The sequence below is a fragment of the Aythya ferina genome, assembly GCF_964211825.1.
Source record: "Aythya ferina genome assembly, chromosome: 2".
NCBI classification, from domain to species: domain Eukaryota; kingdom Metazoa; phylum Chordata; class Aves; order Anseriformes; family Anatidae; genus Aythya; species Aythya ferina.
Window position 1 is genome coordinate 33,203,311 of NC_140297.1, and position 23,563 is coordinate 33,226,873.

The 23,563-nt window shown below is 37.9% G+C and overlaps 1 protein-coding gene across 5 annotated transcripts in view; it reads left to right on the forward strand.

The window, feature by feature from the left end:
- Positions 1 to 21,077, forward strand: part of ABCB5 (ATP binding cassette subfamily B member 5) — a 34,824-nt gene extending 13,747 nt beyond the window's left edge. For 3 of the 5 annotated variants that reach the window (XM_084509353.1, XM_084509354.1, XM_084509357.1), the window contains 17 exons: positions 67 to 192; positions 1,480 to 1,683; positions 2,336 to 2,506; positions 4,712 to 4,873; positions 5,090 to 5,329; positions 7,354 to 7,500; positions 8,529 to 8,633; positions 9,397 to 9,474; positions 10,547 to 10,630; positions 12,564 to 12,767; positions 13,553 to 13,653; positions 15,082 to 15,222; positions 15,699 to 15,855; positions 17,390 to 17,587; positions 18,461 to 18,667; positions 19,657 to 19,803; positions 20,355 to 21,077. In XM_084509353.1, coding sequence (XP_084365479.1) covers positions 67 to 192; positions 1,480 to 1,683; positions 2,336 to 2,506; positions 4,712 to 4,873; positions 5,090 to 5,329; positions 7,354 to 7,500; positions 8,529 to 8,633; positions 9,397 to 9,474; positions 10,547 to 10,630; positions 12,564 to 12,767; positions 13,553 to 13,653; positions 15,082 to 15,222; positions 15,699 to 15,855; positions 17,390 to 17,587; positions 18,461 to 18,667; positions 19,657 to 19,803; positions 20,355 to 20,552 — 2,670 coding nt within the window. In that variant the 3' untranslated portion in view covers positions 20,553 to 21,077. The remainder of the gene's footprint in view (positions 1 to 66; positions 193 to 1,479; positions 1,684 to 2,335; positions 2,507 to 4,711; positions 4,874 to 5,089; positions 5,330 to 7,353; positions 7,501 to 8,528; positions 8,634 to 9,396; positions 9,475 to 10,546; positions 10,631 to 12,563; positions 12,768 to 13,552; positions 13,654 to 15,081; positions 15,223 to 15,698; positions 15,856 to 17,389; positions 17,588 to 18,460; positions 18,668 to 19,656; positions 19,804 to 20,354) is intronic. The other 2 variants (XM_084509356.1, XM_084509355.1) reach the window with 2 other exon arrangements.
- Positions 21,078 to 23,563: the final 2,486 nt, after the last annotated feature.

The following is a 23,563-nucleotide window of genomic DNA, read 5'->3' on the forward strand; positions in this document are numbered from 1 at the left end:
TGCTACAATTACCTTGACAGACTGTTTTCTAATCAAATTTGTCAAAATAAGATGTATTTTTCCTAGATTCTCAAAGGTCTGAACTTGAAAGTTCAAACTGGGAAGACCATTGCTTTGGTTGGAGCTAGTGGCTGTGGAAAAAGCACTAGTGTTCAGTTGCTGCAGAGATTCTATGATCCTGACCAGGGAGAAGTGAGTGCCTGCAAGTGAATTGTATTTGAAGAAAAAAAAAATGCTATTAATATAAGCATGAATTTTCCCATGTTAACTGAACTTTGATTTTTTATCAGATTTGAGAATTAGTCTTCACAGATCTGTATTTCCATGATTTAAGCTTCCAGTGTACTTTTTCTGGTGGCCTGACTTCATACGTCTCCTCCTCCAAGTGTGATGCCAAAAGTAGTAAACACCACAAGTCTGTAAATTTATATCCTTGCATCTATCTATTTAAATTTCTTTTTGTTAGTAGACTTTTAAGATACTGTAAACTTTTTAAAGTAAAGAATAATACAACAATACTTTTTTTCTGCTTTTTTAACGACCGTAAACTAGAGAGATTTTCCTATTTTAAGTGGTCTTTTTTTTTTTTTTTTTTTTTTGGCTTGTTTTGTCTCTGATAACCCAGAGCAAAACTTCCCATCATTACACAGGATATGTCTGTTCTACTGACACTCAGCACTAGATATGAGAAGCATTTATCATTTTTCTGATTGCAAATTTCCAAAGGGGTGAAAAAAGTAGAATAACGACACTAACATGCTTAAGAATAATGTTCTTTTTGTATTTAATAGCCAAAGAATGGCACTCAGTAGTTACAGATGGAACTATGTATTAACACTAGTTCAGTGCTATTAACACTAAATAGTTGAGTGCTATTAACCATTGAACTATTTATCGCTGCATGTCAAGGTTATCAATTATCAACACAGTTGCTTTTTATACTTGCCATTTCTGAGGCATGGGGACAAGAATGAACAATCACAGTTTTGTTTCACTCCTGTGCTTATACTAATGTTCATACGGTCACATTGCAAGTGAAAAGAAAAGCGGTAAGAAAAACGACCTCTCACTTCACTTTAGTCTATTTGGATTATTCTTTGATGTGGTGTAAAGCATTGCCACAACTGAGAGGACCACAAACTGTGGCACAGGGGCATGAAAACATAGTAAATAATGTGTAGGGAAGCTGGGAAACTTTTAAGCTGGGTTTGTTCTTGGACAGCATAGTTATTGGACAAAACCCTGATTTCTCTGGTTATGCTGTTCCTCACTGTTTTTTAGTTTGTGCAGTAGATGGAAAAAATACTGTTGTAATTTCTTTGGCTTAGTTTTCTGTTAAAGAGGACACTAATTTTCTTTCTTCTGTTTTTTCCTTTTTTCTTTTTTTATTGTCCTTGTAGATGATACTTAAATAATAACAATGGATTTATTATAAACAAAATGCATTTCCTCAAATTCTAACATACACTTTTTTCTCAGGTTACCTTAGATGGTCAGGATATTCGGGCACTAAATGTAAAGTGGCTAAGAGAAAATATTGGTATTGTGAGCCAGGAGCCTGTTTTGTTTGCAACAACAATAGCTGAAAACATTCGCTATGGCAGGGAAGATATTTCTGACGCTGAAATTGAGAAAGCAGCCAAGGAAGCCAATGCTTTTGACTTCATATCTAGACTGCCTGATGTGAGTTCATGAACTTTTTTTTGAGTAGAAGAACGAAAGGTCCATTTAAGCTGGTGTCCCATTTCTGACATGGAGAGCATGGGAATTCATGTTATATTATAACTTCCCAAAATACTCATAGCCTCCAGCAGCTTTCAGTTTGGGGACTCTCTAAGCTAGATATTGTACTTTTGTTTAGTTGCCTTCAAGGGATTTGTGCCTAAGTCTGGTAAAAAAAAGTGTTGATGCCTTAATTCAGGAGAAAGGAAGCTACACAGTTGTATTACCATCCATACTGATCTCACATGGCACGGGAAGAGTTGGGCTTTAAAAGAGGAGAACCAGAAATCCAGAGCATTATCAGGAACATTTCCTTAGTAGGAAATGAGGGAGGAAAGTATGCCCTGAACCAAGACCATTTTTAGCAGCTGGAAACTTTAGCTCTTTCTATACCTGGCATTCAGTTTTGAGCTAACTCAGTAGATGCCTTACACCTTTCAAAGAAAAAAATAATATTATTAACTATTTAATCCATCCTTAGGAATGGATGATATTATAGCCCTCCTTTTGGTCCTGATATCTCTTGTCTAGAAACTGAGTGCTTATTGCACAAAGAAGTAGGGATTTCTTTTGAGACATTCCCCAACTTCTGTTTTGTTTTCTCTTTTCTCAGAAATTTAACACCATGGTAGGTGAGAGAGGGGCTCAGCTGAGTGGAGGACAGAAACAACGAATAGCTATTGCTCGTGCCCTGGCAAGAAATCCTAAGATTCTTCTTCTGGATGAAGCTACATCTGCGCTAGATACTCAGAGTGAATCCATAGTGCAAGCAGCTCTTGATAAGGTAAGGGTTATGTTATTGAAGTCAATTACTATGAAAAGGTGCAATAGCAATTAAGAAACATTAACACAGTTTTCAATGCAGCTTTCCACTGGAATCAAGAATACTGGAAAATAAAATTTGGATGGATGTTTCAATTTCAGTGTTAAAACTGAGTTTAAAGCAATCAAAACTTTGCTTAGGAATCATTTCAGTTAGTAATTAGTAATAATGCTAAAAAACAAATGCATTTGTACTTAAGTGCAACTGTAACTTAGGTCTCCTGTGCTTTCTTCTCAAATCATTTGTTCATTTGCTGGTGAACTATGGGGACCATGTTATCAAGACAAGGCATGAGGACTTGGACTATTTTCAGGAAGAATAACAGCAAAGTATAGTATAATATTGCTTGTACTGGTTCTTCATTGAACAGTTGCTTCATAATATTCAGAAAGCTTTTGGAATTAGCCATTTCATTTCTTTACAGAGGCTGAATGCAAATTTTCCTTCTTTTTTATTTATTTATTTATTTATTTTTATCAGCCCCGCTGCTCTAAGGCAGATAGTACTGCAGAGCTGTAAGCTTATACCTGTGCCTCTGTACCCTCCAGCTCATGGTCCTTTCTTCACTTCACTTTTACATCAGCAATTTCCACCAAGATGCAATGGAACCTAAAGACTTTAAAAAAAAAAAAAAAAAAAAAAACCTACTACGTGTTTGGATGGGAATGTTGTTTCACATATCTAATACTTAATGTATTTTTAAAAAGCTAAGTGAAAAATCCTACCTTTCATTTCAGTAGTTATGAACAGAGGTGAGAGTTGCAAGTATGGCTCAAGGGAAATACAGAATTTACCACCTTTGCCACCAGTCAGTTTAAATCTGAGGTAAAATGTAGCTGTCTGTTATATTCACCAGACTGCACTGGTTATTGGTTCTAAGGTAATACAAAGATGTCAAAGTAATATTTGTATATCAGTGATATCACTGCAAAGTCAAGTACTAGAAGGTTGCTGCTTCAACTATAATATAGCCTCCTTTTGCATGTTCTTTAATTCCATACTAACTTTTTTCCAGGAACTTGCTTCATTTAGTGGTTGACATAAAGGGAGAACACTGAATTAAGGCAACTGTTATATATAGTTTATCCTCAAGCTTCAGCATGTTCCCAGATCATGCCATGATGAACCCTGAATCATAACTTAATCCTTTTTTCCACAGCTTTTTGATGTGTAGTCTCTCAATGGGGTTTATGAATTTCTTCTCCGCATCCCTGAGTGGAAAAAGTGGTGCTAATATTAGTCATTTGTCTACAACTGGGGAGCAAAGATATTAACCTCACAAATGCACACCTCTTCTGAGAGGTCATGTGCAGATCCTTATGATCTGATGTTTTTTTCAGATAACAAGCAAAATGCTTTAAAAATATTAAAAGTTCTGATCACAGCTCCCAGCTACAGTGATGCACCTCTGCATATTAGGGCAAAGACATGGAAACCGCACCAAGACTGACCTCCTGTGAAGGCTCTGAATGACTCATGTCAGATCTGTGAGCCAGGGTAGGGCAAGAATACAAATCTGCATGGAAGTGTTCATCTACCAAAGATGTCCTCATCTCCATGCCCCTGTTCCTGTGCTTGTACACTGTACGACTTCTGTGGCAAGTAACTTTAAACAGGCTCCTTGACTACAGAACATAAATGTTGCACAAGGTCCCCTCGAATATGTCCTCCTGCCATCAAGTCACTGTCTGCTCCAGCTGTCAGCCATGAGGGAGGTCACTTTCTCCAGCAGCTGCAAGTTGACCTGTGTGTGTGCTCAGTCACTGCATGAGGACTGTGCCAACAACTCATCTGCATGTGGGAACTGTAGAGGGTTGGAACATGTAACCTGCAGACTGAGGCTTTGGAGGCTCTAGCTGCAAAATCTCAGCAGGCTTCTGTGGAGAATGTCTTAGCTGAACATTTGAGCTGTACTTTATTTCGATGGACTGGGAAAGAGTTTTAGGAAATGGATAAAATATATTTCTGACTCAAGATGTGCTCCACTCCTCTACACTTTCTCATTAAGCTTTATTGAAAGCCATGCTGGTGTTATACCTCCTGAAAATATGCATGGACATATCTTAACATTGCATCTCTTGTATTGTAAATGCCTAAATTAACTTCAGTTAATTTCTGATGTAGTCATGCATCTTAATGTGAACTGCTTTTGTTGCTTTTCATAAGGCTCGGACTGGACGTACCACTATTGTGATTGCTCACAGACTGTCTACCATCAGGACTGCTGACACTATTGCTGCACTTGAGAAAGGAATTGTGGTTGAGCAAGGAACACACAGTGAACTCATGTTGCAGAAGGGAGTCTACTATTCTCTTGTAATGCAGCAAGTAAGTGCAATTTATTTGCTTTATTTATCCATTTCATCAAGATGTGTAATGTCTTATGGATGCTAGTCTGCTCTTCTGCCATTAGACACTGAAACAAGTGGCCTATAAGTAACAGCAGTCATGTGATTGAAGCAGCAGCAATCATGAGAAATAATTTTCACTCTTGTTTTCCCTGCTCAAAATGTCTTATGACCTTGTATCCTGAATTCTCACTAGGGCTGTAGCAATAATGTTCAAGATGATGGTGCATCAGAAGAAGATGAGAAGACAGAAGATGAGGAACATGAGGAAAATGACAGAAGTGATTTTGTGGGGGAACAGACCCTTCAAGATCATTCTGAAGAATTGGTGGTCTCTGGGAGAAACAGTATTCGTAGAAGATCCAGCAGATACAAGAGCAAGAGGTGCTCTTCTAAGAAAAAGTCATCTGAAAAAAAGAAAAAAAAGGAGGTGGAGGTTAGTATTAAAACTTCCAGTTGGAATTTTAGTGATAATATATAAGCATAATCACAAAACACATAATTTTAATTGTTTTGGGATAGCACAAAGGGGTTGCCATGCAACCCTTTCTCTGGTCCTATGAGAAGCAGTACTCAGCAGGTTGAGTGTTTGTCCTCGGAAGACAAGGGTGGTCATGTCTTACCAAAACCTTTGCTTTAACACTATTGACTTAACGAAGTGAGTTGGGAAACATTTTGTGTTGTTGGTTTGTCATACTTCCTAAAATTAGGTATATTATTTCATTACTACTGAAATTTTAATTCTATCTAATTAAAACAAGCTGTGAGATTTAATTTCCAGGATTTTTCTTTGCTCCCTGGTAATCACTGTTGCAAATACTACTGGACAATATAATCCATGTGTACTAAGCTTTACAGCACTTTAGAATACTGTGTATCAAATGGAAAAAAAAAACATATCAAAACCCTGAAGCTTTGGTGTTACCTAAATAACAGAATAATCTGTCTCCCACAACACCACCCTCCTACAGCCTCTCAATCTCTGTGCCTTATTATATGGTTTCAAACACTGAGCTTTTCGTTCACATAATACACTTTGACCAATACTAAATAAGAATATAAGTCATATAGAAAAATCAGTTTTAAAAACAGAACTTTGACTTGTCAAAGTTGAGTAAAACTTGCTCACTGCAGTCCATAAGAGAAGACTTCTAGTGGATGTGGTTAGCTTTTGGGCAGGCAGGTCAAAAGAAGCTTAACTTTTTTTTCCTATTTTGTACTGCTTGATCTGCAGCTTTTTTTTTTTTTTGTATGTGTGTGAAATGTATTAAAAGTTGTGTTATGTCTGTGTTTTTTTTCTTCTTAACCTGACTTCAGGACCATCAAAGTGAGGAAATAAATTATAAATTCTGAAATACAAATCATGGATTCTTTGAAATCTATTGAAGTTAGGTTTTCATCTGTAACTGGATTATTCAACACACTTGTGGAAACCTCAGTGTACTTTGCATCTATCTTCCTTCTCACTAGAATATGGATTCCAACTAATACATTGAACAGTATGAAGGAACTGGATCCATTCCTATTATTACTAAAAGTTATACAACTTCAAAAAATACTTTGTCTATGTATTTGTACAGTTTAAGACCTTGTTAGAGGAAGTAGTGGATGTTCATGCTTATGACTGAAGTATTCATTACATTCATACACATGGGGGAAGAGGAAGAGAGAAATCAAGTGTCCAGCTGTTGTAATTAATTATTTCAAAAAGTTCAACCCACTTTTATGGCTAAGGCTTAGCCCCCCTAATTCAGCATCTGAAGCATGGGATAAAATAACCAGGAAGCAAGAGCAATTTACTTATAATCCTGCCTAATATTTTGTCTCACTTCCAATGTTTTCATTTTTTGCTTTTCCAGAACTCCCTCTGTGGAGGCACAGACACTTGAATAAATTATTAAAGCAGAACAGGACATTGTTTGTAATTTCAAAGGAGATACAGGCTAACTCACTGTTAAATACTCCTCTTTTATGCTCTTGGTAACAATGCATAAGCTATAGTTTGCAAAAGAGAAAAATTACATCTATGCTCAATTACATTATTGCCAACCCACTAGCATTTAGCTGAACTGGAGGGATTTTCTTTTGGGCTCTGAACAGTGAGACTCTACGTTCTTTATAATGATGCAAGTGTTAAAGTCGCCATTCATGGTGACCAGCCCTGTCCAACTTTCAATGAAGTGCACTGGCCCTCATTCACCCCTCATGACTTAGCCTTTTATTAAATCTTTGCCTCTGAACTTTACAGTGCAGTTGAAGTTCTGGAGTATGGAACAGCAAAGCTGCAGTTCTCCAATATGTTTGCTCACTTGGAGTGCACAGAGAGGGTTTTCAGTAGTTTACAAAGACAGATCGCTACTCAAAGCATAATGAACTGCTGCCTGAGGATTTTCATGTTTTGCAACTTTCCAAGGAAAACTTGCAACCTTCCTTTTTTTTTTTTTTTTTTTTCTTTTGTAGGAAGAAAATCTTCCTGCTGTGCCTTACTCAAGAATCCTGGCTCTGAACAAACCTGAGTGGCTGTATGTACTGCTGGGAGTGATTGCTGCTGCTATCTCAGGTGGGGTTCATCCTGCATTTGCTGTTATATTTGGAAAAATCATTGGGGTGAGTTTTTTCACAAATGAACACTGCAATCCTGAGTTTCATTCATGTTCAGCCAGTTCCCTCTATGCAAGACTAGTGAGATTCACGTGTATAAGTGTAGGTTTCCTGACACCTCCAAAGGTGTCTCAGATGCCCAACATCATGTAGAAAGGCATTAGCTACATGTTTAGACAGCAGAATTACATCCCTGCCACATCAGAATTGCATCCCTTACTGCCTCTGGATGCTGGTATTTTTGTGGTTTGTTGTTGTGTTCTCTGATCCAGGTAATTTCAATCAGAACTTCTCTCCAACTGAACTGTATTCTCTGTATTCCATCCCCATAGTTTTATATGTATAGGAATTAGCTGTCTTGTGGGCCTCAGGTTTGTCTTAAAAATTCACCAGGTTTGCTCCAGTTGTGTACATACCCCCTGTTTATGCTTGCCCTTAGAGCTTCTTTTTTTTTCTTAAATTCTTCAAGGATATCTCAAATAATTCTGAAAGGCACTGACAATCAGACTTTGTAAACAATTGCTTCTGTATTTCCCACATTATAAGGGTTAAGGAATCTCCCATGCATTTCCTACCCCAAACTGTTTGAAAGTTGTCAGTGCAGAAGTAGGATGACAGACTATCATGTTGGAGAAGACTGGAGTGAGATCATAAAGGAGGGTGATAGGATTTCCAAGCAGCTTGATGAGTGATGGATCCTGTCTCTCCGTCAGCCAAATCCAATGAAAAATGGGTAAAAGTTAGTGACACTCTAGAGGTAGATCCCAGTGTGACTGCACCTGACTAGTAGAGGAAAGGAGGAATAGTTGGAGCTGGAGAAATGAGTTAGTGACATGTAGGCTAAATAGAAAGCTGGACTGCATTCTGGCTTTCAACAGAAAGTTGAGTGCAGGTGGGTTTCAGGATCTAGAACATATGCCACGAGAATTCAAAGCAAGCATGTTTCTTCAGATGAAAGTTGGTTTATGTGTTAGTTTATGTACATAGCAGTCACTGTCTGTGTACTCCATTTTATTTATTTTTTTCTCGCACAGGCTTTTCAAGAAACAGATGCAGAAAAGAGGAGTAAAAACACTTTGGTTCTTTCTCTAATGTTTCTTTTACTTGGAGTGATTACTTTAGTTGCTTACATAATTCAAGTAAGTGTCACTACACAGAAATGTTGGAAGGTCTTAACTCGCCAGCAGGCTGCAGGTATAACTTGTATCAGTGCAGTTTGAGAAGCCAAAGCACCAATCAGAGTTTACAAAAACATGCACAAGTGCCAGGATTCTTCCTGAGATGCCTGATTTTTATTGATGTATTTACTTAAATATATGGCCATGTTTTCTGTCTAAATAAGCACGGGTCCACTGAAGGCAATGTCAATTCAGCATGACTGAAACCAATGCTGAGTGTCAGACCATAAAAGTCAAAAACCAACATTTCTAACTGACAGTCTGTAGGCTCTTGCCAAAGGAAATATAAAATGGCTTTCTGAAAGGGCCATACCATCAAACAAATTCCATAATTTGCTGTCCTCTTACTACTGTTTTGCAGCTTGCAGGAAATACTGCATATTGATGTCCATCCCATAAAGTGCATTGGTATGACTGCTGTGAGTGGACGCCTCTGGTAGTGGTTGGAATAGAGGTCAACAACTAGATAGGCCAATTTATCCTCTAAAGCTGTTGAGGCACGTGAATAAGGCATTACAACAAAGCTCCTGACTTCTTTGTCACGTTGCTCCCTTTCTGTGGGAAAAGAGAGTTTCAGGTTCCAGGAATGTGAATGGCACACTTCCCAAAACTTACGTATGTGCAGAGGGTTGTAGGAGACTTTTAGATGTAATTGCTTTTATTGTGTGGTTTTATAAACAGAGATGAAGCATCAAATGAGAAAATGTGACTTTTTCCCCTGCAGGGATTCATGTTTGGGAAGTCTGGGGAAATACTAACAATGAGACTGCGTTCTTTGTCCTTCAGAGCATTACTTCAGCAGGTATGAATTATGCAGTGAGGTTGCCATGAGAGCCAGATGTTTTTTGCAGACCTTGCAAGGTACATGTTGGGTTTCAACTGTGTGATCTGGAGACAAGAAAAACAAAAACATTTCTCTTCTACCACTAGCTTAGAAAAAAATATAACTTAATATAACATAAATCTCCTGTAACATGTAACTTAGCTCAATAGTCTAATTCTGAAGGAGCGTCACTGCAAACATGAGCATTTCTGACACTCTAATATGCGCATGGTTTGCAGCTGTCTGTGTGTACCCAGATTCCTGCAGGATGACCAAAAACTTAATCTCTGCTTACTTAAATCTTATCTGTTTGGCTATTCCAATTTAAATATATGTACTTCAATCCATAATAAATACAGACTGGTAACTTTCTAATGCAAAAATTCAAATTGCCCTATTGCATCAAGAATTAATTCAGAAGAGTGAAGTTACTTGTACTAAATATTTCCTGTTCATGAGACTTTGTGTTACTTGCATAGGACTTTTAAGAATGCATGACTTAGAATACCATGCACCCACTGGGGGACAGCTGGCAAGAGCCCAGATGTTCATAGAAACACCTGAAAGGAACTAGGGGAGGGAAAATTAAAAGTGGTTAAAAAATAACTCATGTTGTCTCTGGAGATATATATAGAGAGAGTAAGGCCCTTTTATGTAAAAAATAGAGATGAGCAACTCATTCTCTATAGTTAAAACAATAGATAACTTGTAAAAAGAGAATGGTTAACCTCTTCAGGCCCAAAGGAAGACTGGATAAAAGCAGATTATAATAAAACTTGCCTAAATAGGCACATTCAGAAAAACATTACCATTAATAACACTTTATTGTTATTCTGCGTGCAACATGTAATTATTCATGCTCTTTAAGCTTTTTCTTTACTTTATTTGGAAGAATAATGCAGTTAGCTGTCACTTGACTTATACTTCCATTTCCCTGTATGCTATCTGATCTGGAAATATTTATCCATTTTACTGGTAAACCTGATAAATCTGAAATGTGATAAGAACATGTAACTTCATAAAACAAAAATTAATAACTTTTTTCTTACAGGAGATTGGATGGTACGATGATCAGAAAAATGCTGTTGGCATTCTATTAACTCGACTTGCTACAGATGCTTCCCAAGTCAAAGGGGTATGTTGATTGTATTTTGTGTGTTTATTTATTTATTTATTTATTTTTATTTCAGGAGAAATAAATTTTTTATTTCAGGAGACAGGGTAGTAAATTATTTCAGGAGACAGGGTAGTAAATCTACCTCTACAGACTGACGGATGCATTTAAATAGCATGTTGCTGACACTTTGAGCATGGCTTCCAACTGATAATTTGAAAACTATAGGAAATCCAGCAGATATTCATGTACCTTTCATTTCTCTCTCCACAAGCCTTTAAGCTAAACATATAATTGTAGAATACATCACTATACAAAATAGAAACGGTGTATGTGCTGGGGATATACACAGTTAATGGACCCCCAAGTGTTTGCACTCTATGATGTGTATCATCAGGGTACCATGAAAGCTGCATCTGCAGATGAGGCAGACTCTTACTGGCCTTAATGAAGAGAATTCTTCCTATCCCCTACAAAATGTGCTTTACACACAAGAAGCCCAAACAGAAAGAAATGTTATGGCACTAATAAAGAATACTAGAGAGGGTAATACCCAAGGAAGGAGATGATTCAAGGTGCTGATACTGGAGAGGTGGCCACTTGATGGTGGCAGGAGAATATAGCAAATTGTGCACAGTCCCACCTACTGCTCATCTCATTAGCATTCCTTGGGAAAAAAAAAAATACATTGCAGGACTTGCAAGGGAAGGGTTGGCTTTTTCATTGTAAGATGGTTTTGTTTCCTTCAAATGTGTAACTCAAAAACCCTTTAATCCCTTTATTTTTCATTCTCGGTAGATATTGTTTGTTTCTTTCAGTCCTCTGTCCTCCTCCTTTCTTATGGGTTGGTAATGAGAAAAAAAGTCTTTGGAAAAATTTCATCATTTGCATCTTTCAAATTTGCAGTTTGCTTCAGTGGCATTGAACTACATCATCATGCAGGGCAGAAATAGAAAAAGGGGATGCATTGGGCCCTCAAACTATAAAAACCAACCAAGGGCATGAATTGCTCTCCAAGTCTATTGTGTTCTCTGAAGCGCTGCAGTGTCAGTAAGTGCCATGCCTCATGCTGTGCTGGCTGAAGTTTCCAAATTCATCTTTATGTGCAGCCCCTGGAACATATGGCAGCAATTCACCTTGGCATTGGTTTAATTATTACTATTTTAAATTGTATTGAACAAGAAAAGTCTTTTTAGGGCAGGAAAGTCTTTGGCAAAAGAGAGGAATTTTGTTTCCTGCCCGAGGATTTTTGTATTTTCCATCAAGCCAAATATTGGAAGACAAGCTATTTCCACGGGGCTGTTTTCAGGCCTTTTTTACTACACATCAGAGCAGTATCCAGCCACCCTGATGCTGGATACTAATCATATCTCATTTTGAAAGCTCTCAATGTAAAGGTTATACAGGCTGGGAGGAGGTAGGAGTTCTTCAGTACAAGTTAATATTTTCCACTCATTAGCCTTGCTGAGATTAAGCATTTTTGCAGGGTGGCCAAATTGGGGTTGGGTTCCCAGAAAAATGTTAGATGGAGCAATGCAAGGACTTGGAGATGTGTAGTTTCACTGCTGCTAGTGGGATGGGTTAATGGATGACTGTCATTAGAACTAAGCTCCTCTTGCCTACTGCTGGGCACCCAATCTGCCTTCTTACAACAGTGACCACAGTTTCGTGTGCCTCAGGTAGCAAAGGAAGTTTCAGATATATATTATACAACTTCTATGAACAACTTTTGAGACATCTTTAACCTCCCTTGAAGGCTTGAACACTGGGAGATAGAGGAATGTCGAGGAACAGTTACATAAGTACATGCACAATGTCAGTGCAGAAGACCATGCATGATTTAGTTTTCCAGCTGAACTGTTGGCCTCAAGTAAATAGTGATTTCAAGTGGTGATATAACTAACAAAAAGAAAACCTAATGATGGATATTTTGGGGTTTCTGGATTTTTCTTAGGCAACTGGAAGCCGACTTGGACTGATGACTATGACGGTCTTTACCCTTCTGACTGCCATCATTATTGCTTTTGTGTACGGTTGGCAGTTGACTTTGCTTATCCTGGCCTGCATTCCTTTCGTTATTGCTACAAATGCTGCAAGTGTTAGCTCGGTGTCTGGTCATGCAGCAAAAGATCAAAAAGCTTTGGAAGAGGCTGGAAGAGTAAGTTCTCCAATTTTAACTACAGGGTTTTGGTGTGAGATCACTTTTAAGGACAACATTACAGCTGACTCAATTATCCAAAATAAATGAAGGGGGGAGAGGCCAAGACAGGGTGGGGGGATGGAGGAAATGTTTATATATCCCCAAGAAAAGCAAAACATAGATAACGCAAAACATCTGTAAATTGGATTATAAAAATGCATTTGAATGCCTCTGTAGCAGATTTCTGGGCAGCGACAGCTGTAGCAGTACTGCTGTGTTTTGTGCCTGTGCTGTAGCCAGAAGTGTTGCAGGGCTGAGCTACCAAGCCCTGACACAACTGCTTCTTCATTCTGTCACAAAACACAAACTCTTAATGTGCTCAAGAGTTAGGGTACTGCCTTCATTTACCTGATACTGCTTTTCAAGGAGACAGAAGTAATCCATGCAAAAAAGTAAACTGTGTCTAGATGACTGAAGTTTATTCTTATTTTATTAAATAGTATTTTATTTAGATCCCAACTTATGGGATAGGGCAGGGACTGTTGACACTTCCTACATCCTGATGTAAAGGTTCAAAATTCAAATACTTTGTTGGCTGCAGACTCCCCTTGCCTTGTGACCTTGGGGTAACTTCATTATTCTGGGCTTTCCTTCCCGGAGATAACAGACCTCAATTTCGTTTCTTAAGTACATGCTTTCTGATCTAAACTAATAAATGTTAGAGAAGATATCAAGCATTTAAGAGAGATGCTGTAGATTTCAGGTGTAAGGTATTACCTCTTATTTTTTATCTCCCAATTTAGATATCAACAGAATCAGTTGAAAATATAAGAACTGTAGCTTCACTGACAAGGGAAGAAGCATTTTATGAAAAATACGTAACAAGTTTGAATGGTCCGTATAGGTAGGATCTTTTTTCTTCAATTCTGTTCTTTGAACAGTTTAGTCTTCAGATTTATTGTAAATACACTTCTTGCAAACTGTCCAATACCCACAAGATTAGAAAGGATATCAATAACCTTTTTCCATATGCTTGAAACTTGTTTGCTTGGTGTCTTTCATGCTTTCTTGGTGTCTAACATACTTTCTTGAATGCAGAGTTTAGAGGAGATTAAAAAATAAATAAATTAATTAAACACACATTTGCAGGAATTGCATTTTCATTATGCAAACACTTTATAAAATTTATTTTCCTCATATTTTACAGAATATTGTTTGCTTGTGTATACATAGGATATAGGATATCTTTTTCACTCAATTTCAGCATGTTGGATTAATACTTGTTAACTCAGGAACAGACAGTTACCTCCCATGCCACACCCATTATAACATAAACCAGCTTGATTCCACCCATGTGACATCGAAACCTCAAAATAAACTTCATACATTTCCCTTGTTTGACCTACTATCTGCCACTGACTTCGTCTCTGCTGAAATGCATTCAAACCACCATGGCTGCCAGATTTTTCTAACCCCATTTTATTTAAATGAAATAGCTTAAAATCTTATTTGTTTCTTTCCTCCTTCAAGGTGAAAATGTAAAAGATGGAAAATGAGGAAGGAAAAAAAAAAAAAAGAAAAAAAAAAAAACTACCCTCAGACAAAACAGTATTAAAATTTAGTATCTGGTAAACTAGCATTATCCAGGATATAGGCAGGATGCTTGCCTAGACTATCAAAAGTCTCTGATTTACTGCTCAGATTGGAAAGGAGATCTCCATTCCTTCAGAGAGAGCATCCTAAACCACAAGGGCAGAGAGTCCTCCTGACTCTGATTCAGTGTGCATTCAATTAGCTACACAAAATGAAACTTCTCCAGAAGGACAGATTGAGAAAGAGAGGCTTAGTCTAAATCCCTGAGGGGAAACCCAACAATATGTCCCTGCTTCGAATTGAGATGAGATGTCTCTGCTTGGATGGGAAGACCTGTCGGAAGGCCGCAGGCAGCTCTTAAAGCTGGGCTGAAGCCTGCCTGTTTTCTTAATACGCTGGGTCATATGTGGTAGTTATTAAAATATGTTTATCTGCTCCAGTGACCTGCCCTGCTGTAGAAAAGCAAAGGGAGAGATTCAGAATAGCATAACTGAGGATGAAGGATCTCATTGCTCTAATTTTCCGTCCTAAGGGCAGCTCCATATCACGAGGCATGGTGTTTTTAGGGTCAGGCAGGGGTGGTTTGTGAGTGTGTGCACATTCTGGGTTATCAGTTGTGTTTTCAGGGAAAGAGCTGTGTTCCTTGGAAACCTTAACCCAGAAAGTTGGCCATCCCCAAGCCAGTGTCTGCTGTTTCTATTTTATGAGTTATTTACAGAAAGTCTTCTTCCTTTATCAGAGATTCTCTAACAAAAGCCCCTTTCTATGGATTTACCTATGGAGTAGCTCAGTCTGCAAACTACTTTGTTAATGCAGCAGTCTTCAGATTTGGGGCATGGCTCATTGCCCATTGTTTGAGCAACTTTGAAAGTGTGTTTATGTGAGTATAGTTTGTGAAGGTAAAGATGGATACATGGGATAGTGATTTAAATGCATGCTAAATTTAATCTAATTACAGAGGTAATGGGGTGTGGAGACTCAGGAATCTGCAGTCTGGTTGGGAGTGCAGTTTGAGCAGAAGGGCTGTTTTGGGGAAAGGTGTGTATTTGGGCAGTGAAGCAGCAAGCATGTGACTGTGCTCAGTGCACAGTCTCTGAAGGGGTCTTTGCAGTTTGACATTCCTTCCAGGCAGAGGGTTTTACACAGGCAAATGACATGACACTAACCTAAACTACTTACCTATAAAATAGCAACAAATATTTTTTTCTAATACTCTGACATTTGGGGTGGAGGTGGAGGAGGGAGGAGAAAGTGCTCTACAAATGTCGTAATCTAAAGATGATGAAAACTTTATTTTGAGGGCTTGTTTTACATGTGAAGAAAAAAAAATAATGATGCTTTGTCTTTTGTTTTTAGAGTCTTCTCTTCTGTCATATTTGCAGCTATGAATGTTGGTCAATCTGCTTCCCTGGCACCAGATTATGGTAAAGCTAGAATTTCAGCTCAAAGAATCTTTCATCTTTTGGACAGAAAACCTCAAATTGACAGTTACAGCAAAGAAGGTGAAAGATTGGTAAGGTTTTTCAGAAAAACCTTTATATAACTACTTAGTAATGCTTTATTGTCTACAACTGTATGTACAGAGTTTCATATTTGTAGGGTGTCACTAAAGACAGACACTATAAAATAATGGTACTGCCTTGTTATTTTGCGTTTCTTATTTTAATGGACCATATTATTCCCGTTTTTTTGGTCAGAAGTGTATAGCCTTCAAAGCTTTGCTCTGAATGAGCTCAAAATGATTTTTTATTCATCTGGCCCACATTTTAAGGGGTTTCAGGAAAACACTGACAATGTCAGTTCCACTCACAGTTGCATTGTCTTTGTAAGGGTTTATGGGAGAAATAAAATCCAAATGCACTTTACTGCTGTTTTTGTAGACAAGTAGGAGTAGTTCTTTCAGAGACAGAAGAGTATTGCCAAAATCCGTCTTCATACAACTGTGGAAACTCTCACAAGCAAAAATGTGCTCTTGAGGATTCAGAACTAACCTAATGAATAATCTATTTTACTCCAGAGGCTTAAAATATCTCACTTTTAAACCAACATAGTCGTTAAGGAAACTGATCTTGGCACTTAAACTGGGAGCATTTCATGCAGAAACTTGACATGATCTGGAAGGATTATGTTTGCACATCCAGTTCAAAATGAACCCCCTTGTAGGTGTTATGTGGTAGCCACTACTCAGGCAACTGTAATCTGGTTTCATTAACATTAAGCTCTTACACAGGGTTTTCAACCTTTATAGTTAGGATCATGCTTATTTATATTCTTGAAACAGAGCCCTCAGGCACAGACTTCAAAAGATTTAGTAGAAAGTCCCTGGTAAAATTAAACTTGAAACTAAGTATTTCTGTTATAGACAAGACTCAAATATGAGCAAGACTTGTGACTTCAGCAAAGGAAAGATTTGAGGCCCTTAAATTAGATCTTCAGCTGCTGTGCTAGTGCTGCTGTTTACATGTACGTGGGACTGGCTCCTGCCCCCAAATAATAGGCAAAGTCTTAATGCATGCCTCCTTTCTTCCACTTGTGCTTAGAAATCTGTCTGTCTAGCTAATTAATAACTGCAGTTACTTTTTAAAACACATCTTGCCCTACATACTTGTAAATTATCTGCTAAAGAGTTTTGCTCTGTTACCTTAATATCTGATCATGAACTTGTGGTTTATTCATTCAAATCATGCTACCCACAACATGAGGTCAGGAAAGCAAATGCTGTAGAATTGCCTCAACTAAGTGCATCACAAATGAAAAATATTAACATTATTTCTGTGAAATAAAGATAATCCTTGAAAATTGAAATGAAAAACAAATACAGGAGTGAGATGCAGAAAAATCCAAAGGATCTAGCAATTTGCATCTGGAGGTTGTACCATAAATAACAATACTGAATGCAGTCCAATATGTAATAGCAAAGAGCATCAAAAGTGATTTCAAAAACTCCATCCCAAACTCAGCTCTCATTTAACACTTGGTTATTTTAGTTGAAGCTACTAAATGCTAATACAATCATGTGATCTCTGTTTTTTTTTTTTTTTTTCCAGAGTAATTTTGAAGGCAACATTGAATTCAGAAACATCAATTTTGTATATCCAACAAGGCCAGAAGTTCAAGTTTTGCAAGGACTCACCGTGAAGGTTAACAAAGGACAGACTCTGGCATTAGTAGGAAGCAGTGGCTGTGGCAAAAGCACATCCATTCAGCTCTTGGAGAGATTTTATGACCCTGCAGAAGGACAAGTGGTAAAAATAGATTTGTGTGGCTATTAATAATTGTTGAATCTACTGAACTCCTTATCTTCCAGAGTTTCAGAGGCCTTAAAAAATCCTGGCAATATCTCTGGAGAGCTGCCTCTTTCAGAGGTATGGGCTACTGAGGTTGCAGCTGTAATCAACCTCAAGACCCCTGTCACTGCCTGCCTCCACGCATTACCAGGCCAGCGCTGGCACCTGTGTTGGCACACAGGCACTCTGGGCACAGATACCACTGAAAAAGGTAGTTTCAGACTGCATTGTCTCCCCAGAGCTGCTCACAATGTGGTCACACTAGTGCATAACACTCATATCACTTGCTTGGTGGTGTATGAGTTCTCTCATAATACAAATTCACACATTAGAGCCATAGCAATGCACTCCGGACAATACAAATGTAATCTCACAGGATCCTACCATCAGAGGGGTGCAATGGGTTTTGCGATGTGTTGCTAATAATATGTATAGAAGGTCCAAGAAAACTTTCTTGGGGGTTTTAAAATTGGGCTAAAGTTGTTGCATGCAGCATCTTAGGGATGTTTTTTATGTGTAAAGTTTCCAAATACTGTTTGGCTTCGGCAGGGCTGGATGGATTGCAGGAACAGCCTGTGCGATGTGTTCTCCATGCTTCTGTTTGCTAGGAAGTAGAAGTGAAAACACACACAAAATTAAAAACTAATGAAAGGAAATATTTATCTATACTGCTGGTTCAATTCCACTTTGCATGAAAAATGTACTTGATTTCAGCTGGAAATCTAACACACAACAGGTTTCCTGTTACAATTCATGCTTCCTATTTACACCGTGTATCTCTAGATGAGCTCTGTAGTGAACTTGGCATCATTTTTCTCTTGCTCTTTCTAGTTAGCAGATGGATTTGATACTAAATCTTTGCATTTACAATGGCTGAGGTCCAAACTGGGTCTGGTGTCACAGGAGCCTATTTTGTTTGACTGCAGCATCGCAGAAAATATTCAATATGGAGACAACAGTAGGGTTGTTAGTCAGGAGGAAATTGAAGCAGCAGCTAAAGCAGCAAATATTCATGCCTTCATTGAAAAATTGCCAGAGGTAAGAGATAGTGGTCTTCTCTTCACAGCACAATTAGATATCTAGAGTGACATAGAGAAATCTAGGCAATATGCTTATATAGATCAGAATTAAAGTGCACACTTGAAAATGAGAAAATACAGAATTGATGCTTAAAAATTTCAGCATGTGTGATAAGTTTAAAATCCCTGTTAAATTGTTGAAAACAAAAGTCAATATTCCAATCAATATAGCAGTAGATAAAGGAGAATGAGTGGAAAAAATGAGGACACTGCATAAAAATATTTCCTCATGTCCTCAATTTTTAATATTTTTTTCCTTTTACAGCTGAAACTTCTCACATTATTTTAGAAAAAAATCATCTTAGAGTATTTCAGTAAAACTAAATGCTTTATTTCTAATTGGATGTGCATGCATAGGGAGTGATTCTTAAAATAACACATGCTGATAAATCAAAAGTGAATGACATGGCATTTAACCTTCATGCCTGCCAAGAATTTGCTTCTAGCAAGAAAAAATGCTTTGATGGTTTGTTTTTGCTGTAGTTCTGCGTAACTGAAAATGATGTAATGATGCTGAAAAATACTGTATTTTTCTTACTACTAATGATGTTTGGGATCTTGTATTGTTATTCACAAGTAACAAGGATCAAGTCCATGATGTATATGTCACAAAACATTAAATACATTGTTACTCTTATGGTCATACACTCATGGCCAAATGTCTGGACGCCTTACCACTATTACTGGCAGTACTCCAGTCTTTGGAGAAGTAAATTTTCAGGCCAGGTATAAACATGTGGCTTATATAAAACTGTTTATACTTGAGGTGCTTATAAAACCTTAGCTTTATTAAAACCATTTGTACTTTTCTTTACTTTCATCATGGAAATACCTGATTATTTTTATAGCTACACGTAAAATCATTATTTCTAATCTTTCTCTCCTTTCTCTAAGAGTATTCTCATGATTATTATTTATTTTTCACCTCTCTTCATTTTTAATATCCAGAAATATAATACCCGGGTGGGTGAGAAAGGAACACAACTTTCTGGAGGTCAAAAACAAAGAATAGCAATTGCCCGTGCTCTGGTTCGTAATCCTGCTATTCTACTTCTGGACGAAGCTACTTCTGCACTTGACACAGAAAGTGAAAAGGTGAGTAGTGAATGTTACATGAACTACTTATGTCTATATACATGGTTAGTTACTTTCTGTAGAACAAAATTTTAAGAGAAATCAACATGAAGTATTGCAGGTGCTCAGCTATGAAACAACCAGGCAGGTGTATATCAGTAGCTTTTCCATTTGCAAGCTTTGAATTAAAAGGCGGCAGGAATCTGTGCATATCTATTAAGAAAGTTTCCTTTTCTTAAGTTAATTATATATATATATATATATATAATAACCAGCAACATTAGAAAGCACCTCCAGAAAGATAACTCCTCAATAGTCTTCATGTTAGCTGCATTTGATAGTAAATACTGAATTTACGTTCTGTTCCAACCTAAATGCACAAGAACCAATTTTCAATGACAAGTCTGACTGGCCTCAAAGCAAAACCCTGTTGAGCAAGGGTGTCTTATATGCACTGACTTTACATATATATCTACAGGAGATGTACTGAGGTGATAACAGTAAGAAATCATATGTGGTTCCTACAAGTAAGGCTCTCCAGGTACTAACAGCATTTTCACATCTGTGTGCAGATTGTTCAGAAAGCTCTGGATAATGCCCGGCAAGGTCGAACCTGCATCATAATTGCTCACCGCCTGACGACCATACAGAATGCAGACATCATTGCAGTGATCCAGAATGGCAGAGTGGTGGAGCAGGGCACCCACAGCCAGTTACTGGCAAAGGAAGGACACTACTATGCCCTTGTAAATGCACAAGTCTCTAATTAGTGCTGTTCGGACACTTTCACATCTTCCTGGAAAAAAAAAAAAAAAGCTTACAGAGGAGTAATGCTAGCTGTATCTGCCATGATGAACAAGGACTGGTTATTCTACCTGGTAGAATATTCTTTTCCCCATATACCCAGGGAAATGAGCAATGTATGCCAAGAAGCGGTAGGTGCATGGGGGCATCCCAAGGTCTGAATCTGCATCTACATTTGTAGGGATCATTCAATCAGGAGAGAGCAACATGAGACCATATCTGGACTGGTCTCATCCATTCTACTGGTTCTGGTGGGGTACCCAGGTCTTTCTGGCCCCTCAAACCCTGACCCATAAAGTTGGCACAGACTCTTGCACATTGGTACAGGAGTGTGACAGTGACCAAGTGTCATGGTTAAGCAGAGGGGTTGGTATTTATGCTTGTCCCTGGGCTTTTTTCACCAACCAGATGCAGCCATAAAGTCTTCTTGATTATCTAATAACTGTTGATTTTCACAGATGAGATTCAAAATAAAATAATTTCTATTAAATTGAGAGAGAAGGGAGTGTTTTTTGTTTTTGTCTTTTTTTTTTTTTTAAACACATTTCTTATACAATTTCACACGTTTCTTGGGGATTCAGTATTTTATTTCAGACATTAATTGTAACAGTAGCAAAATAGCAAAACTTCCATATAGAGATAAATTGACATAAAATATACTATTGTTTTGCTTAGTATTTTTCAACTGAGGACCTAAATTTAATGATTCTTGGCAGCCATCAGGGTCACTTCAGAAGTCTTCTGGGGAAAAAAAAAAAAAGTTAGGTTGGCTCCTTTGGAGTAGACTCACATCAGCAATGTAAATAGCTTTAAAAAAATCTGTTCTTGTTTCTTTTCTTTCTTTCTTTTTTTTTTTTTTTTTTTTTTTTTAATAATTTTGAAGCTTGTTTAAAGTGTTGAAAAATTTAAGTTTACACAAATTTTCTGTAGTAATAGATTATTCACCTGCTCCTTCATGATGCTGCACTACCTCCTTCAGCAGCTGTGGAATACCTACTGTGTAGCCCAAGAGTGTGACTTGGAAGCTGTTTTTTGGTTGGCTAAACCCAATTACAGCATTTTAATTTTCCAAGGCTTTTGCTTGTGGCTTTGTTTTAGGATTTATGGCCTGGAGCAACCTGCAGTTCTTTATCGCTTCCAGATAACTCTTGTCTGCTACAGCTGAGCAGACTTACAGTAATGATCATCTCTGCTTATCTCAATTGTTTTCCAGCATTGAGGTTCATGACGGGAAAAGAATACACACAAGAAAACAAATGCTGTTCTCAGCTTTGCCAAAATAAATAGTCACTCTCCCTCGCACAGCAGTCATTTTCAGAGACTGTTACAAAGAAGTTATCAATTATTCAGGCACCCCTGTTGTGTGACCTTTTACTTGTGGTAGGCAAAGACTGCTGTCCTCATTACATTCTGAATTATTCAATGGACTATAATTCCCTTTTTCTTTGTTTTATTTCTTCACTGGAGTTAAAATAGGTAGCAGATTTTGACTTACAATTTTTTGAGGGAAAAATACAAAAATATTAATCTACCCTCATGTTGAAGCAAAGACTGATTTTTTCCTTTAGATTGCATGCATCTGTGTGTTGGTTCTTTTGCATTATTACTGTAATAAATTGCAACATTGCAGAAACTTTTTCATTACACTTTTAGAACAAGTAAAATATTTTTTTATATAAATAAAGATAGCACATAATAAGCTAAGGCTCTGTAACAAAACTAATCATCTAACATCTGAGGTCAGTTAATGGAACATCTTTGTGGAAAATACTATGCGTACATCCATGCAGGTAAGTGAAGAATCCAAAAGGTGCTTCCTACTGCCCAGCTTGGAATTATTTAGTAACACAGGGGCAAGAGGAGTGAGGAAATGTGCACTATTTGACCTGGAAGGTGCTGAAACAGCTACACCACAGTCAGCCTAGAAAAATAAGTTTTGTGACTACTGGGACTTGTTTCCCCTTATTTGCTCTTACAGAGGTCAACATTACCTACCATGGAAAGAAAAGTGATTACCCTTGCATCATTTTTGGCATGTTCCTCTTCCCTGTTTATATAGAACATTCTCATGGTGCAATAGCTGGACAGTCTCAGTACCAGCTCTGTATTTTAGGGATAAACAAATAAAGGTCTCAAAGTGAGATGCTTGGCAGCACGTGTGGAAAGATGGACTTGAAGTTTGGCTGGGGCCAGAAGGAGCAGGTGCTGATGTCGTGACAAGAGGAGTGGGTGTGCACTGCTTGGGGCTGTGGGAGCTGAGCAGTGAAAGAGCAGTGTCTAACAGATGTGCCTCAGGCTGTCCTCTGCTCTTATGTAGTTAAAACAGGGAAACAGAAAACATGACTGACACAAATTGCATTCATTTACTTAACAAGTGAAACGTTATTTAACATAAGAATGCGTTTTACAGATTTATCTCAATGGAAGGATACTGCTAATGTCGTAGCTGCTAATGTCGTAGTCCCCATTAAAAGATTCTCTGCGGATGTGAGAAAACCATTAGACAGAATCAAGTCCTACCCCCCATGAAAGATGGTGGAGAAGGAAACTGAGCAAAATCCCAACCATCAGTTAAAACAACAGAAAAGCAGAGTACTGAATGCCTGCAACTGTCAGGCTGAGCTGGATGACTTTAGTGACTCCCTTAATCTGTAAATAGATTAATTTGTTCAGCCTGTAGGCATTACCAGCAAACTCAGTGCTCTGATGGTTTATTTCAGACCATTCACGTCACCTTCCCCAGCTGGATATGCCCATACAGCTTGCAGACTGGCTGTGCTCCAATTAAAAGCAGATGTAAATTCAGAGACAAATGCATGTTAAAAGCACCTTTTCAGCACCAGCAGGCTGGTATAGAGATCAAAAGAATTAACCCTGACAGTAAAGAAAAGCCTATGAACTATGATCCTAAGAGCTGAGGATTTGTTGGCCCCAGCACTCTTTGTCCTGTGCTGCCATCTACCCCATGTGCTAGAGT